Source organism: Eutrigla gurnardus, assembly GCF_963514095.1.
Source record: "Eutrigla gurnardus genome assembly, chromosome: 1".
NCBI lineage: Eukaryota > Metazoa > Chordata > Actinopteri > Perciformes > Triglidae > Eutrigla > Eutrigla gurnardus.
The window spans coordinates 6,486,133-6,501,555 of NC_139915.1; the positions used below are offsets into that span (position 1 = coordinate 6,486,133).

Here is a 15,423-nt window from a genome sequence, read left to right on the forward strand (position 1 = left end):
GGATAGGCTGGTTAAGATGGGCACGTAAAGTACCTTGGGTAGGAACGCCACATTCGGCCACAGGACCACCCCTGAGCCATCAGGGTTCCGCCGCAGGCAGGTATCAGCCACGGAGAGGGCATGCAACTCTCCGACCCGCTTCGCAGAGGTAATGGCGAACAGAAAAGCCGTCTTCATAGAAACCATTTCAACCCTACCTGGGTCAAAGGCTCAAAGGGAGGAGCGGACACGGCCTCCAGCACCAGGGGCAGGTCCCATGCTGGAGCCCTCAGGGTCCTAGGGGGACGCATCCCCAGAGCCCCTCCAGGGGAGGGGGACACCAACCTGTGGCACCCCACTGTGGCTCCGTCGACCATCCCGTGTTGGGAAGAAATAGCAGCCACATAGACTCTTAAGGTGGAAGGAGCGCGACCACCATCCAGCAGGGACTGCAGAAACTCCAGAACAGTGGCCACAGAGCAACGTGCTGGATCTACTGCCTTATCCACACACCAGTCGGAGAACAGCCTCCATCTGTTCTCATATTGAACCCGGGTAGGTGGTGCACTGGCATTCAGAATAGTACGCCTGACGTCCGCAGGGTAAACCCTCAGCAGTGGGTTGGGCCCTGTAGCGGCCCAGCCCAGAGCTGGAGGCGACCGGGGTCCGGATGCCAAATCAGACCCCCCCAGCTGCTTTTTGAAAGGAGGTCCGTCCTGTAGGAGAGGCGCCACGGAGAGCTGCAGCAGAGCCTGTGCAGCAGTGGAAACCACAGTCTCCCTGGCCAAAAGGGGGGCCACCAGAAGGAGCCTGTGGCCCTGCAGAAGTACCCGCTGGAGTGTTGGAAGAATCAGGGGCAGCGGTGGGAAGGCATCCAGAGGACACTGTGGCCGATCGTGAGCTAGAGCGTCCTGGCCAAGGGGACTGGTCACCTCCGTCCAGGAGAACCAGAGGGGGCGATGTGTCGACTCCGCCGAAGCGAAGAGGTCCACTTCCGCCCTGCCAAAAAGACCCCACAACGTCTCCACCACTTCCGGATGAAGCCACCACTCCCCTGGTGGGGGCTCCTGCCGCGACAGAAAATCCGCGGCCAGAATCCTTTCCCCTGGTATAAAAGTACTGCCCGCAGGCTGGCCAGACGGGGATACGCCCAAGTCAACGGGCTCCGGGCTTCCTGGAGAAGCTGTATAGACCGGGTGCCCCCTTGGTGGTTGATCTGGGCAACAATGGACATGTTGTCCGATCGAACCAGCACATGCTTGCCCCACAGGTGGGGCAGAAAGTGAACAAGCGCCAGATGCACCGCACGGAGCTCTAGCGCGTTGATATGGATGTGGTGCTGGGCCGGCCACTGCCCCTGGGCAGTCCTGCCCTGCCATACCGCGCCCCACCCCGAGAGGCAAGCGTCGGTCGTGACCATCTCCCAACGGGATGGAATGGCGCCCAGGGGTACACCCACAGACAGAAACGACCTCTGTCTCCACGGGGACAGAGAAATGAGGCACCGTCGAGACACCCCGACCTTGCGGTAGCCGTGCCACTTGGGGTCCAAGTGGAGGCTGGTCAACCACATCTGTAGTGGGCGCAGAGACAGCAAGCCCAACGGCCCCCCAGCTGAAGCAGCTGTCAGTTTGCCCAGGGGCTGGAGGAACTGAAGGAATGGCACCATCCTGCCACCCCTGAAGAGGGGAAGGCAGAGGAGAATGTCGTCTACACGCCGAGGCGACATACGCCCTCATAGTGACCGAGTCCAGGACCATCCCCAGGTATACTACCCGTTGGGATGTGTCCAAGACACTCTTTGAAAAATGTACTGTCAGGCCCAGCCGGGTCACGTGCTGAAGCAGCCGTATCCTGGGCCACCAGACACCGGGATGGTGCACAGACCAGCCGGTCGTATAAATATGGCAGAACCTTCATGCCCTGCTTCTGCAGGGGTGCCAGAGCTGCCGAAACAACCCTGGTGAACACCCGCGGGGAGAGGGAGAGGCCAAAGGGAAGAACCCTGAACTGAAATGCCGGCCGCGAAAAGCAAATCTCAGGAAGCATCGATGGGACATGGAGCATCCTTTAGATCTACAGTGGTGAACCACTCCCCCCTGGTCACCACACGAAGCGTGTCTGACGCGGTCAGCTTGTGAATGGAAGCACCTTCAGGAACCTGTTGAGTCCCCTCAGGTCGAGAATGGGGCGAAATCCGCCACCTTTCTTTGTTACCAGAAAGTACCTGGAGTAGAACCCCCTGGGGTGTAGCAGAGGGTCCACTGCTTGATTGTACCCTTGGCCAGGAGGGCGGACAACTCCTGGCTCAGAGCTAAGGCCTTCGCCGGATCGTTGACAACGGTCATTCGACCCGGCTGAAGGCCAGGGGCCGGCGTCGGAACCGCAATTAGTACCCCTGGGTTAAGGTGGAAACCACCCCGGGGTCTGAAATACAGGCAGCCCCGTAACTGAGCTGCTGTTGGAAAAAACATCCGACGAACCGGCCCCGTGGCCCCAGCGCCCGCCCCCCCCCCGCCTCTTGAGGCTCTGGGGGGGCGACGGTCAGGCTGCGGGGCACAAGGCTGCCGGGAAGGTAGGCGCCCGGGGGGCCGAAAGTCATCAACAGGCTGCTGAGCAGGCCGCTGAGACCTCCGCAGGCCACCAGGGTAACCAGGTGGCTGAGAGCGCTGCCGGGGGACAGCCGAGGGGCCCCTGGGCCTGCTAGGAGCGGACACACTCCTGTGTAGACTGGATAGCCGCTGCCTGGTCTGAGTAACCTGGGCAGCTCTCTCCTAGCCTGGACAATGGTGGACATCGTGCACCCCAGCTCCCTCGACATGAGGGCAAATGCCTGTAACGGGGCATCACTCAGACTCTGCAGCGACAGATCAATCTGCTGCAGAGAGGTAGAAAGGCCCAGCAGTAGGTGGGAAAGGGAATTGCCAATCCGACCCATGCGTGCCGCAGCATCATAGGCCTTTGTGAGAAGGTCGTCCGTGACCCTGCACTGAGGCCGGGGACACCAGGCATCCGGCCTCAAAGCCTCATCAGGAGCCAAAAGAGGGCAGCTCAATGGCGGGCTCAACTGGTGGCATACGGCCTAGCCCAACCTGTGCCGCATCCCTTGCATGGCACTCCGGGCGTCTGAGGACGGATGGGAAAGGGCCCTAGTGTCCCTCCAACACGCATGAAGCTCCTTCATCTAGTACTCCTCTGAAGGAGGAACAGTGAGTGCGGTCGGGGCAGGACTGCGCCTGAAAAAGGCGCTAGCCTGAGCCGCGTCTGTCTATGGCACATCCAGCTGTAGGCGAGCAAGAGCCATACGCATGACGGCCCCGATAGAGGTGTCTGCTGCCCCCGCTTCCTGTTACTGGGAGCGGGCGTCACCAGCAAATAATCAATAATCAGACAATAATTAGCTGTGAGCATAAGCGCTGCTGCTAAACAAGAGTCAAATAATAGCGTTACCGGGAGCGGGAGCACTGCCTTCACCTGTAAGCCATCAGCAACGGACAATTAGCTGCGAGCGTAAGCGCTGCTGCTAAACAAAGTCAAATAATAGCGTTACCGGGAGCGGGAGCGAGAGCACTGCCTTCACCAGTAAGCAATCAACAACGGACAATTAGCTGTGAGCGTAAGCGCTGCTGCTAAACAAAAGTCAAATAATAGCGTTACCGGGAGCGGGAGCGAGAGCACTGCCTTCACCAGTAAGCAATCAACAACAGACAATTAGCTGCGAGCGTAAGCGCTGCTGCTAAACAAAGTCAAATAATAGCGTTACCGGGAGCGGGAGCACTGCCTTCACCAGTAAGCAATCAACAACGGACAATTAGCTGCGAGCGTAAGCGCTGCTGCTAAACAAAGTCAAATAATAGCGTTACCGGGAGCGGGAGCGAGAGCACTGCCTTCACCAGTAAGCAATCAACAACGGACAATTAGCTGTGAGCGTAAGCGCTGCTGCTAAACAAAGTAAAATAATAGCGTTACCGGGAGCGGGAGCGAGAGCACTGCCTTCACCAGTAAGCAATCAACAACAGACAATTAGCTGCGAGCGTAAGCACTGCTGCTAAACAAAGTCAAATAATAGCGTTACCTGGAGCGGGAGCGAGAGCACTGCCTTCACCAGTAAGCAATCAACAACAGACAATTAGCTGCGAGCGTAAGCGCTGCTGCTAAACAAAGTCAAATAATAGCGTCACCGGGGGGGGAGCACTGCCTTCACCAGTAAGCAATCAACAACGGACAATTAGCTGTGAGCGTAAGCGCTGCTAACAAGAGTCAAATAATAGCGTTACCGGGAGCGGGAGCGAGAGCACTGCCTTCACCAGTAAGCAATCAACAACGGACAATTAGCTGTGAGCGTAAGCGCTGCTGCTAAACAAAGTCAAATAATAGCGTTATCGGGAGCGGGAGCGAGAGCACTGCCTTCGCCAGTAAGCAATCAACAACGGACAATTAGCTGTGAGCGTAAGCGCTGCTGCTAACAAGAGTCAAATAATAGCGTTACCAGGAGCGGGAGCGAGAGCACTGCCTTCACCAGTAAGCAATCAACAACGGACAATTAGCTGTGAGCGTAGGCGCTGCTGCTAAACAAAGTCAAATAATAGCGTTATCGGGAGCGGGAGCGAGAGCACTGCCTTCGCCAGTAAGCAATCAACAACGGACAATTAGCTGTGAGCGTAAGCGCTGCTGCTAACAAAGTCAAATAATAGCGTTACCGGGAGCGGGGGGCGAGAGCCCCGCCTCCACCGGTAAGGTACCCCAAACAGCAATGAGGCAAACAAGAGCTGGGAGCGGGAGCGAACACACTGCCTCCACCAGTAAATAATAAACGACAGATAATTAGCTTCGCTAGCGTAAGCGCTGCTGCTAAACAGAAGTCGAATAAAAGCGTCACCGGGAGCGGGAGCGAAAGCACTACTTCCACCGGCAAGCCACACAAAAACAAATTGGTTAGACATCAATAACATTGAGAGCAAGGAGGCCAACGAGTGCTAGGATCGGGAGCGAAAACGCTGCCTCAACCAACAAACGCCGACACAAACCTGACTCCACGCTGGTCTGGTCGCAGACGAAGATCAGCTGGCCACAGCCTCTGGAGGACGGGTTGCCCGCGGCTCCGACTGTCGTCACGAGGCTGCACGCAGCCAGCTGTAAACAGAAGTTTACAACTTCCTTCTCAGCACAAAGTGCAACACGGTACATGCGCAGCGAGAAGATGAAAAGGAACAGATCCTCTTACGACACCGGAAGATATAGCCCTCCCGGTGTCACGTGGGGGTCACAGGTGACTATGTTGTTATTGGTACTCGAAATGCGCATGCGCGAGGTGGAGATATCCAGTGCTTTAAGCACCGCCTCTGGCGGTCAGTAAGGATGAAATAGAACCATTCATTGTGAACTTCCTTACGACTCAGAAGGTAAATTTTAAAAAGACAAATAAAAAAGAGATACGCTATATTGCCATGAAATCAGGTGTTCCAATCACTTCCATGGCCACAGGTGTGTAAAAGCAACACCTAGGCAAGCAGACTGTTTCTGTTTCCTCTCGGGAGCTCAGTGAATTCCAGCGTGGGACTGTGATAGGATGTGCAACAAGTCCAGTCAAGAAATGTCCTCACTCCTAAATTTTCCACAGTCCACTGTCAGTAGGATAATAACAAAGTGGAAGCGATTAGGAACCACAGCAACTCAGCCAGGAAGTGGTAAGCCTAGAAGATCCTCTTCCTCTTCACACTTACCTGCCCGTCCTCTTCTCTGCTTCTCTTCGTGGACGAGCTGCAGCCTGAGGTGGAGGGAGCGGAATCTTCTGGCCCCTGAGGAACCAAGGATGGATCTTCTTCAGGAACGCCCAAACCAAGAGGTTGGGACATCAAGTCCTGAAATGCCTGCAAGAGGCTGAGAGGAAGGTCCTGCTGAGGTCTGAAGTCATCTTCCTCTTCATCGCTGTCCTCGGAGATCCTCTGCCTCTTCACACTTACCTGGCCGTCCTCTTCTCTGCTTCTCTTCGTGGACGAGCAGCAGCCTGAGGTGGAGGGAGCGGAATCTTCTGGGCTCTGAGGAACCAAGGATGGATCTTCTTCAGTTCGGCTCACACAAGAAGGGAGGGAGACGGAAGGACAAGAGCGAAGGCCATCGGGAAACATCTCCTTACGAAATCCCTTCCAGACGCTAAGAGGAGTGAACTGCTGAAGTCTGAAATCATCATCCTCGTCTTCGTCCTCTTCATCAGAATCCTCAGAGCCGTAGCCAGAATCTTCGCTCGTCCATCCCTGGTCCTGAAAGTCCTCCTGCTCGCTGTCCTCATCTTCGGAGAAGTCTCCAAAACCCTCCCCAGCCTGACCTACCTCATCCACGAGACCATACTCACGTCCACCACGTCCACCACGTCCAGGGCAGCCGACGTCGCCGAAGGCACCAACTGAGGGGGAAGAAAATTCAAAATATGAGGATTTTTCATCGATTTAAACAAAGCAATAATCCGGTTTAAATTAGAAGAAGAAGACAGCATATCTATATACCAACTATTGCTGCACTACATCTGTCACAAAGCCACCAACACACGGGGCTTTTAACAGGAAAATCACACACAGTGCTGTTCTGTCTGGGTGAAGGAGGATCAATTAATGCAGCTGTCATGTGACAATTCATTTACTATTAGCATTATTAAATATGTTAAAATTGTAAAAAAAAAAAAAAAAAAAAAAACGTTTTGACTTCACATATATACATAGTATAAGTATATTCAATATGTGGCTTGAAAAGAGTTTAAAAATCAATACATTTTTGTGGATATTAAATGATTGAAAATATGAGGCTGTTTATTCTTCAGTTACTGAACAGAGATGAAAACAGCATTAAGATTAATTAAACCAATAATAATAAATAATTGTAATAACAATTACTATAATTTTAGCTGTTTGTATTAACATTATGTATACATTATTATAATAACCCAATATAAAATATACCAATATTAATAACTATAATATTAAATATAATACAATGACAACATGACTGCAATGATAATTTGTGTTGTCGTTATAATTATTAATGATAATAATAATAAAAAATAGTGGAAACATTAATGTTGTTGTTATAGCAATGTAATAACCTCAATAATACCATAAATATTATTATAATCATCAATAGTGATTACTTTGTGCAAAGACATGTATTCTGCACCAAAGAATAGTGAGGACTTGAGTTTGTGCGGACGAATCGATCAGTGGTTTCCGATCAATGTGTTAGTGGATGTTTTAGATGTCGCCTGTGCGTCATCACGCAGTGAAACGTTGCTTCTTTCATCCAAAATGACCACAGCGCCCTCTTCAGCCCAAAACTCATCATCACCACCCCGTTTATCATTTGCAGGTCGCAGCGCGTGCAGGATACGGTGTCCTCGTGGAGGCGGCTCGTGTTCAACCCGGAGTGAATGTGTTGAAGAAGAGCAGATGTTTGGAGAAGAAGTGCAGCTTCAACATCCCAACAAAGGCACTCAGGGTCGAATCGAGCCCGGCTCCACTGCACCTGTACGCCGCGTCCTGACGTCGCGACGTCCGGACTGAACATTCCCATCGTTTCCATGGTGACCACGACTAATAATAATACTTTGGAGCATTTTATGAAATATGAACCTGGCGCATCTTTTTTCACAAATCTCTATGTAAGATGTGGAAGTTTTGACGCCACACTTCCAACTACAACACTACACGACTCTCCCGCCATATTAATAATATTACAAATAATCATTTTACACGGAGAAACGTAGATCGAGTGTCTGGTTTCACCAAATGAACTGTTCACCTTCAAACTCCAAAAGTTTCACTGATTTCTGGACTCGGGCCGATGTTTAAGGTTTTTAGGCTATGAATCAACAAGTATAACACTAAAATAAATAGAAAAGTTGTCTTACCGTCACGGCCGAGGTCAGAAACTAGGTCCAGGGGATCCTCCAGGATCCACGGATCCCAGTGGGCCATCGTCGTCGTCGTCAGCGGTCTCTTCCTCCAAACAGTAGCTCGTTGACTATCTACTACTACTACTTTGGTTTAACAATAAGATGTGTGATGTGTCGTCGTTAGTCGTCCTCAAGCGTTTGAAACTGTCAACAGTTTGGTCCAACTCTCTCAGTCTTTCCAAGTCGTGTCTAGTTCAAGTGCAGAAAGGGAACTCAAAATGGTGGACAGCGCTTTTATACCTGCTTTGAAAGGTCATAGTTCTGTATCCATGACAATTAGTGATGCCCGTGCGTGCGTGCGTGTGCCTGAGCAAGTCCGAAAGACACAGAGCATTTTTTTCTCGTATTTGTCAAATGTATGTTAATTTTCTTGTATTGTTTCGTCATTACTTGTTCAGGACACTGTGACAGGACATCAATCATCTTCTGCCTCGTCATGAAATAACGTTTCTACTTCCTGTCCTCCATAACAACCATGAACACCACGGAGTCGGTCCACAGAAACCCGAACCAGCCGAAGGCTTCTGGACTCCTGTTGGTAGTAGGCCTACTGTACAATGTTGTCTGAAAATGTTCAACTTCATGCACTTCTGCAAGAATGGGAAGACATCACACTCATTGGCTTTATGGACGAAAAAACGCAATGGTCACTTAAATTGAAACTGACAAAAGTCATAATAAATAATAATAATGTAATGAATATGAAATGAAAATAATGAAAATCTGACATTGCTTTTGAATTGTAACAGAATAATAAAAAAAAAAATCAAACTAATGATAGTGGCCTGGACAAATGAGGTTGAAAAGATTGAACATATTTGACCATAGTGACATGTTAAAGTGTGTTGTGTAATTAGCATCACAGGTGTGTTCCAACTTTCAATCTGCGTAAGCGAGAGCTGTGTGTGTTGTGTCTCTTCATCCTTCTCCCGTCCTTATTCCCTGTTAAGGGCAACAACATTTGGAGGCACCGCTGGGATGTTTGGCCTGAGGATCATCCCTGAGCTCTAAGTGGACCCTCTCGTCGATCACCCTCTTTAAACAACCCAGTGGAACCCAGCAGAGTGAGGTGGTCTTCAGACAAACGTTCAAACGACGTTAATGTATCCTGAAGTTAGCCAAAGTGACCACTAGGGAGCAGCAAAAACCCAATTAAGTCAGAAAACCCCTAATCTGACTGTGTATGCCCACTCCTCTGATAAAGTGTTAATTGGAGAAGTCCTCTGTGGCCTTTTCTTCGACCCCTTTGTCTTAGAGAGACGAGCGGTAGCATTGGACGGAGGGCCGAAGAAGACGGGACAGCGGAGTCCAACATATTTGCTGGACGAGCCGAGGACGAGAGTTCAGAGGTAGCAGCAAGGCCATCGCAGACTGATAGGGGAGAGAACACACAAACACAGAGGCAAGTTCAGTTTGGTGCATTTATTAAATGCTTTATGTGCTGTAATTGACACTGAAAGCTAGAATGGCCAGTTTATATACAATCAATATCTACCAAAAAAAGAGGCAAGACGTATTCGTTATTTTGTCAATATTTACAGAGAAGCTTGATCAGTCATTAGAGGAGAGAGAGGCAGAGCCTCAAATTGCTGCTGCTGGTGGTCTTGATGAGTTGGTGGTGGTCTTGATGCTGCTGGTGGTCCTGCTGCTGGTGGTGGTGGTCTTGCTGCTGCTGGTAGTGGTCTTGATGCTGCTGGTGGTCCTGCTGCTGCTGGTGGTCTTGATGAGTAGGTGGTGGTCCTGCTGCTGCTGGTGGTGGTCTTGATGCTGCTGGTGGTCCTGCTGCTGGTGGTGGTGGTCTTGCTGCTGCTGGTGGTGGTCCTGCTGCTGGTGGTGGTGGTCTTGATGCTGCTGGTGGTGGTCTTGATGAGTAGGTGGTGGTCCTGCTGCTGCTGGTGGTGGTCTTGATGCTGCTGGTGGTCCTGCTGCTGGTGGTGGTGGTCTTGCTGCTGCTGGTGGTGGTCTTGATGCTGCTGGTGGTCCTGCTGCTGGTGGTGGTGGTCTTGCTGCTGCTGCTGGTGGTCTTGATGAGTAGGTGGTGGTCCTGCTGCTGCTGGTGGTGGTCTTGATGCTGCTGGTGGTCCTGCTGCTGGTGGTGGTGGTCTTGCTGCTGCTGGTGGTGGTCCTGCTGCTGGTGGTGGTGGTCTTGATGCTGCTGGTGGTCCTGCTGCTAGTGGTGGTGGTCTTGATGAGTTGGTGGTGGTCCTGCTACTGCTGGTGGTGGTCCTGCTGCTGCTGGTGGTGGTGGTCCAGCTGCTGCTGCTGCTGGTGGTGGTCCTGCTGCTGCTGCTGCTGGTGGTGGTGGTCCTGCTACTGCTGGTGGTGGTCCTGCTGCTGCTGGTGGTGGTGGTCCCAGCCGAAAATATTGCAGTGAAACTGATATAAAGGAACCGGCTATCCATCATTACATTTTGTTCTAACATTGTACATTCATAAGGGTAAGTGCTGATGAGATTGTTGAGTGTTTCTTCTATGAAATAACATATAACCATAAAGAGACGTAATTTTCAGCTCTAAAGTAATTTAATTGTTTTATACTCCCTTGATTTGACATATGACTTCCTGGTCATGCTGTGTGAGAACATGATTCCTAGGAAAACTGCTTGAACGTTGCCCTCTTGTGGCTATCTGAGGTGAAGCATCTGCTGAGAGAAACTGAACCAAACTAAACCTGGGCAAACATTCTGTTGAGCAGCCACAACCAGGCCGCTTCAGCACACACACACACACACACACACACACACACACACACACACACACACACACACACACACACACACACACACACACACACACACACACACAGAATGACTGGGGGGCAAATAGCATCAAAGGCCTGGCTGTCGCTCTGCATCTCCAGGTAAAAGCTGGCGTCTCCACCTCAGTAATACTATAGCGCTACATTTAAGCTACTTTAGGTCAAAACAAACACACCCTGCTCTTTGAAGTCGAAATCCTGCACATGATTTCACAAAATCCCCTGTGTGTGTGGCTGGCTGTTATTTGCAAGACAATGTGTGTGCACCACCCTGTATGTGTGAGTCGGCCCTCACATCTGGAGCCCACTACAGCCCTGGTGGAGGATCAGAGAACCATAGCGTTGCCTTTATTAGAGCGTTTCTGTGACCATGATTAATGAACGCTCCGTCCCGATCAGACCAGCTTTCATGCCCTCTTGCGCCAGCTCAGAACTTTGACCTCTCCGGCTCAGGTTGCTCTCTGGGTCCTGAAATCACAGCACGGTCAGAGGTCTCGGGTCTATCGGCACCGGATCAAATGCCTGCTGGATCGAAGAAGACAGAGACTCTGTTCAGGTTGCTGGGAGTGTGTATGTGAGAGACAAGCAGACAACATATGTTAACTTGTTAACTCACATACAGATATGTTAAAGGCCCTCTCCCCATAGATTGTGAACCAAATACATTTCATAAAGAAATTAGGGACTGTACAAAAATTATTTGTGCAGGGAGGGGGTTAAAACTTTCTCTTTTTGAAAAGCGAAACCCTCCGTATTATTTTCTTTGGACCATGTGGTTTGTTCACACCACATGCGAAGCAAATTTTCGCCTCTCGTTACTCATGCAAGTTAGACCGCGAGCTCATTTGTGTTTAGTCGCAGGATCTTTTGTGTTTATTTGGCACTCCAGAGAGGAGGGGGGGGGGGGGGGGGGGGGGGCTTACCTCCATGTAAACACCAACAACGTTTCATCAGTCATGGCCCCACTGCTTTGTACATATTTTAGAAGCCCCAGAAACCCTGCCCTGCAGTACATAACATCACCCAGAGGTCCTCAGTGAATTTCACCAAGCTGTATTCACTGTATCTAGACACATCTGCTGGTTTACCACAGCGGTATGAACCCAAAATACATTTTGCTGTGATTTAATTGCATAAATGGATAAATAGGATGCCGAAATAACACTGTTATGACGATTTGTAAACAGTCTGAAGTCATAGTTTGTTAGGTCTGTCTGCAAGACGGTAAGCAAACAACTTTTAAAATGCTTTTTTTCTGAATGCAGTTTGGATCGATCCGAGGTAGGACATAACACTGTAGCTGCTCCATCAAAAGTTAACATAACGTCATCTAGACATAAATACAGCAGCAACGTGCCATAGACAGTCTCTGGTTTATACACACCTATTTCTACACACAGTCTGGTCTCTGGACTAATATGAGCTACCATCGTAGAGCTCGGAGGGACCACAGACACATGAGACAACTCTTGTATCCTCCATTTCTGATTCAGCAACGTCAGGATGACAGGAGGAGAATCTCAAAGCTCGGTGAATTTTATTTTTTAAATACAGCATTAGAAGGAAACTGCAACACCCTCTCAAAATAAAATAACATTAATATAATAGTAAAAAGTGTTCTGCATCACATGCATTCCTTAACGAAAAGCACAGACTCCGATTATTATTACGTTTTCCACAAGTCTAAAAAAAGGGGGAGATATTTTTTGGTTCACCTGCTACTACATGCCTTTAGACTGAAGCTGATGGCAGAAACCAAAGAGAAATGCAATGCTTCGAAATGCAACAGGTGTTACACTATACACGGTATACTCATACACACCAAACTCTCCCTGCTGTGCGTTTAAGGGGACAGCATGTTGCAGGACTGCAGCTGTAGGCGAGAGCTGCGATGAAGATGTGTTAAAGACTGTGAGGCCCAAATATTCCAGAGCAGCTGGACTCAGCGTGCCTCTCTCGTCTCCGTGTAAACAATGGGCCAGGCAACGCTAAGCAAAAACACATGAGAGTCCTTTCTATTCAAACTATCTCCATTGTTGTGTTTGCTGACAGGCCCTTCTGCACGAAACACATGTTTGAACTTTTGATGGGTTTGAGGATCCTGTGAAAGGGTGCTATTAGTGGTGTTTGAGCCCTGCAGAATTTCAGACCGTTTAAGGACCACAAGCCAAGGGCTGGAGCCTTATTTTCTAGATGCTTTCCTGTAAAAGAGATTAAAACAAACTAGAGAACAATTCAGTTTGGTGGCAAAATCAACAAAACTCAAAGATCTTTCCCGGACGTTTGTGAAAAAAGGAAACACTTGTGTCGTGCAGCCTCTCACATTACTTCTCCATTTTTCTTCACTAACTTGTTAGTATAGAGCCGCATGTTATTAGTTTAAAGCACTCAACATGATACTATTTCAAAACGGTGTTAAATGCCTTGCTCCAAGGTACCATGGCAGTATTTGTGTAAAAGAACACATTTACTTTACTCACTTACTTTAGCCATCCAGATTATTACAGCTGCCGGGTGTCAGGAATGTAAACTGTTGGCCTTCGGTGTTACAAGCTCACTCTTACTGTGAAAGCCGTTCATCCTGTGGAGGAAAGTGAAAATTGCACACTGTTGTTCTTTACTATCTATGCTGCCCCAAAAAAGAAGAAAAAAATGTCAGAAATGCAGTTTTTTTTCAGTAATCATGACATATACAGGAGCATGACATCCTGGCATTTCTGCTCCGTTAGACAGTGAAACCAAAGACTTGTGAGAACAAAGTGGAACTAAGTTGGTGTAAGAATGACGACCGCTGATGCTTTACATTTGAAATCACTGCAGAATGAGCCAAGCTGTTGTCCTCAGCCCTCGCAGCACACGGCACACCACTCCCAGTCAGCAGACTTCAGCCTCTCTGCGTCACCTCCGCTCTGTTCGCCTGCCAGGGCAAATAAATAAATAGAAGTAAACCAATAATGGAAGTCAGATGATTATGTGACAATGTTACGGGAAACATTTCAGGCTCAACATGTGATGCCCAGAAAGGCCAGCTCTTTCGAGTTTCTAATGCGTTATATATCGCTTCGTAAAAAGAAAGCAGTATCTTTGATATCTGCAAACATTATGACATCCACTTTGTAAGGGCTTTAACATTTACTGTTATCCTCGCTGGATGTTGTTTTGAAATAGATGACGATCACGGCTCATGTTTCAGCCAGTTTGATGATCGCAATGCGTTCTTGATTTGGAGTCTGGGGTCAAAGTCTTGATGTGACACACATTGCTGTTTCACACGGAGAGGCTAAGAGCGAAAGATAAAGAGCTGAGTTTAAATTGTTGCGGTTAAATCAGGCACTTAGTGTGACAGACTTTGTGTCTATTGTCATGATTATGTTCCTATAGACCTGAACGGGTTTCCTCCAGATCCTATTAACCCCTTTGTTCCTTATCAGCCCCTTTACTGCCTTCACTCCACAGCACTGTGGGAGGTGAACGTCAGGCTGGATACAGACCACACATGTGCCTACTCATTAACACACACACACACACTGACATTTCACACATGCAAGTACAGTCACAAAGTTGCACACATACACACACACACACACACACACACACACACACACCCACACACACACACACACACACACACACACACACACAGCTGTCTGTTTCCCATACGAAGTGCAAGACTCTCATAAACAGCCCTTTTGTATGATGTTAATTAACTTCAAACGCCGTCATCATGTGTGAATCTCAGTTTGACAGACCTGAAACATTCCTTATTTACTCCTTTTTCTGCTGTCTGACAGTAAGAACCTTCTCGGTACCGCCGCTGCTAATTTTGTAAATAAGGAAAAGGACATTACTAAATTAACTGTATAACAAAATATCATATCAATATCATAGCAATGTAATAAAGTTACACATCTAAAACCAGGAGCATGAACAGACATTTAATGGGCAAACATAGTGTCTGATTGTACCGTCCCTTATTCTCATGTTGGTATATGTCATGTAACATATAACACATACAAACGGTGCCTAGATGACAAACTGATCAGAGGTCAGTGGTGACCTCAGGCTGTGGGACACTGGTGAAAAAATATCAAAAAAGGTCACCACCTTGATGCCATGGGGCACCAGCGCAGTGAGGGATTCCTAGCATGAAGGGCATCATGTTTTCATAGATGACGCTACATTTTATCCAATGGGAGGGCGCCGTAGAGGGCAGGTCATAATGTTTTAGAGGCATCCAAGAGGGCACTCTCGCTGCGTTTGTTCAAACAGTTGCCCAGTCACGTAATGTAGATGCTCTACATAGAATTTCCTGTTATACATTATGCAGAGTGTAACTTACATTACACGCAAAAAAAAACGAAAATTTCCCAGAATCTTACAATTTCATAATGTTATAACACATGTAATGTAACACAAACATCAAGCACTGTGTTCTATGCCAATTTACTGATGAGAGTCAATTAATAATTAGACCTTTATAAATGCTGGGGTATTATTATTATTATTATTATGATTATTATTATTATTATTATTATTATTATTAACTGGACCGTCTATAACAAGTTTGTACCGCTTCTCTCTGCTGCCGACGGTCGTTCTGTGAAAAATGTTTCTCTTATTATGCAAAGTTATTCAAGGAATTTACTGGTTGTGGTTTCATGATGCATTTAAAAGTGGGAGTATTTGTGTTTTTCTTGCCTTTCTCACTACAAAAAGGTACAGAGTTGGAGAGACAACTTTCTAC

At 48.5% G+C, this 15,423-nt stretch overlaps 1 protein-coding gene across 1 annotated transcript; it reads right to left on the bottom strand.

Moving 5' to 3' along the window:
* Nucleotides 1–4,981: 4,981 nt before the first annotated feature.
* LOC311010908 (uncharacterized protein) lies at nt 4,982–8,035 on the bottom strand (the record flags this gene model as incomplete). Its single annotated transcript, XM_084005551.1, has 3 exons — nt 7,877–8,035; nt 6,116–6,382; nt 4,982–5,112 (listed from the first exon to the last, which is right to left on the bottom strand). The coding sequence occupies exons 1-3, from the start codon at nt 7,941–7,943 to the stop codon at nt 4,982–4,984; spliced, it is 465 nt and encodes a 154-aa protein (XP_083861677.1). The 5' UTR covers nt 7,944–8,035.
* Nucleotides 8,036–15,423: the final 7,388 nt, after the last annotated feature.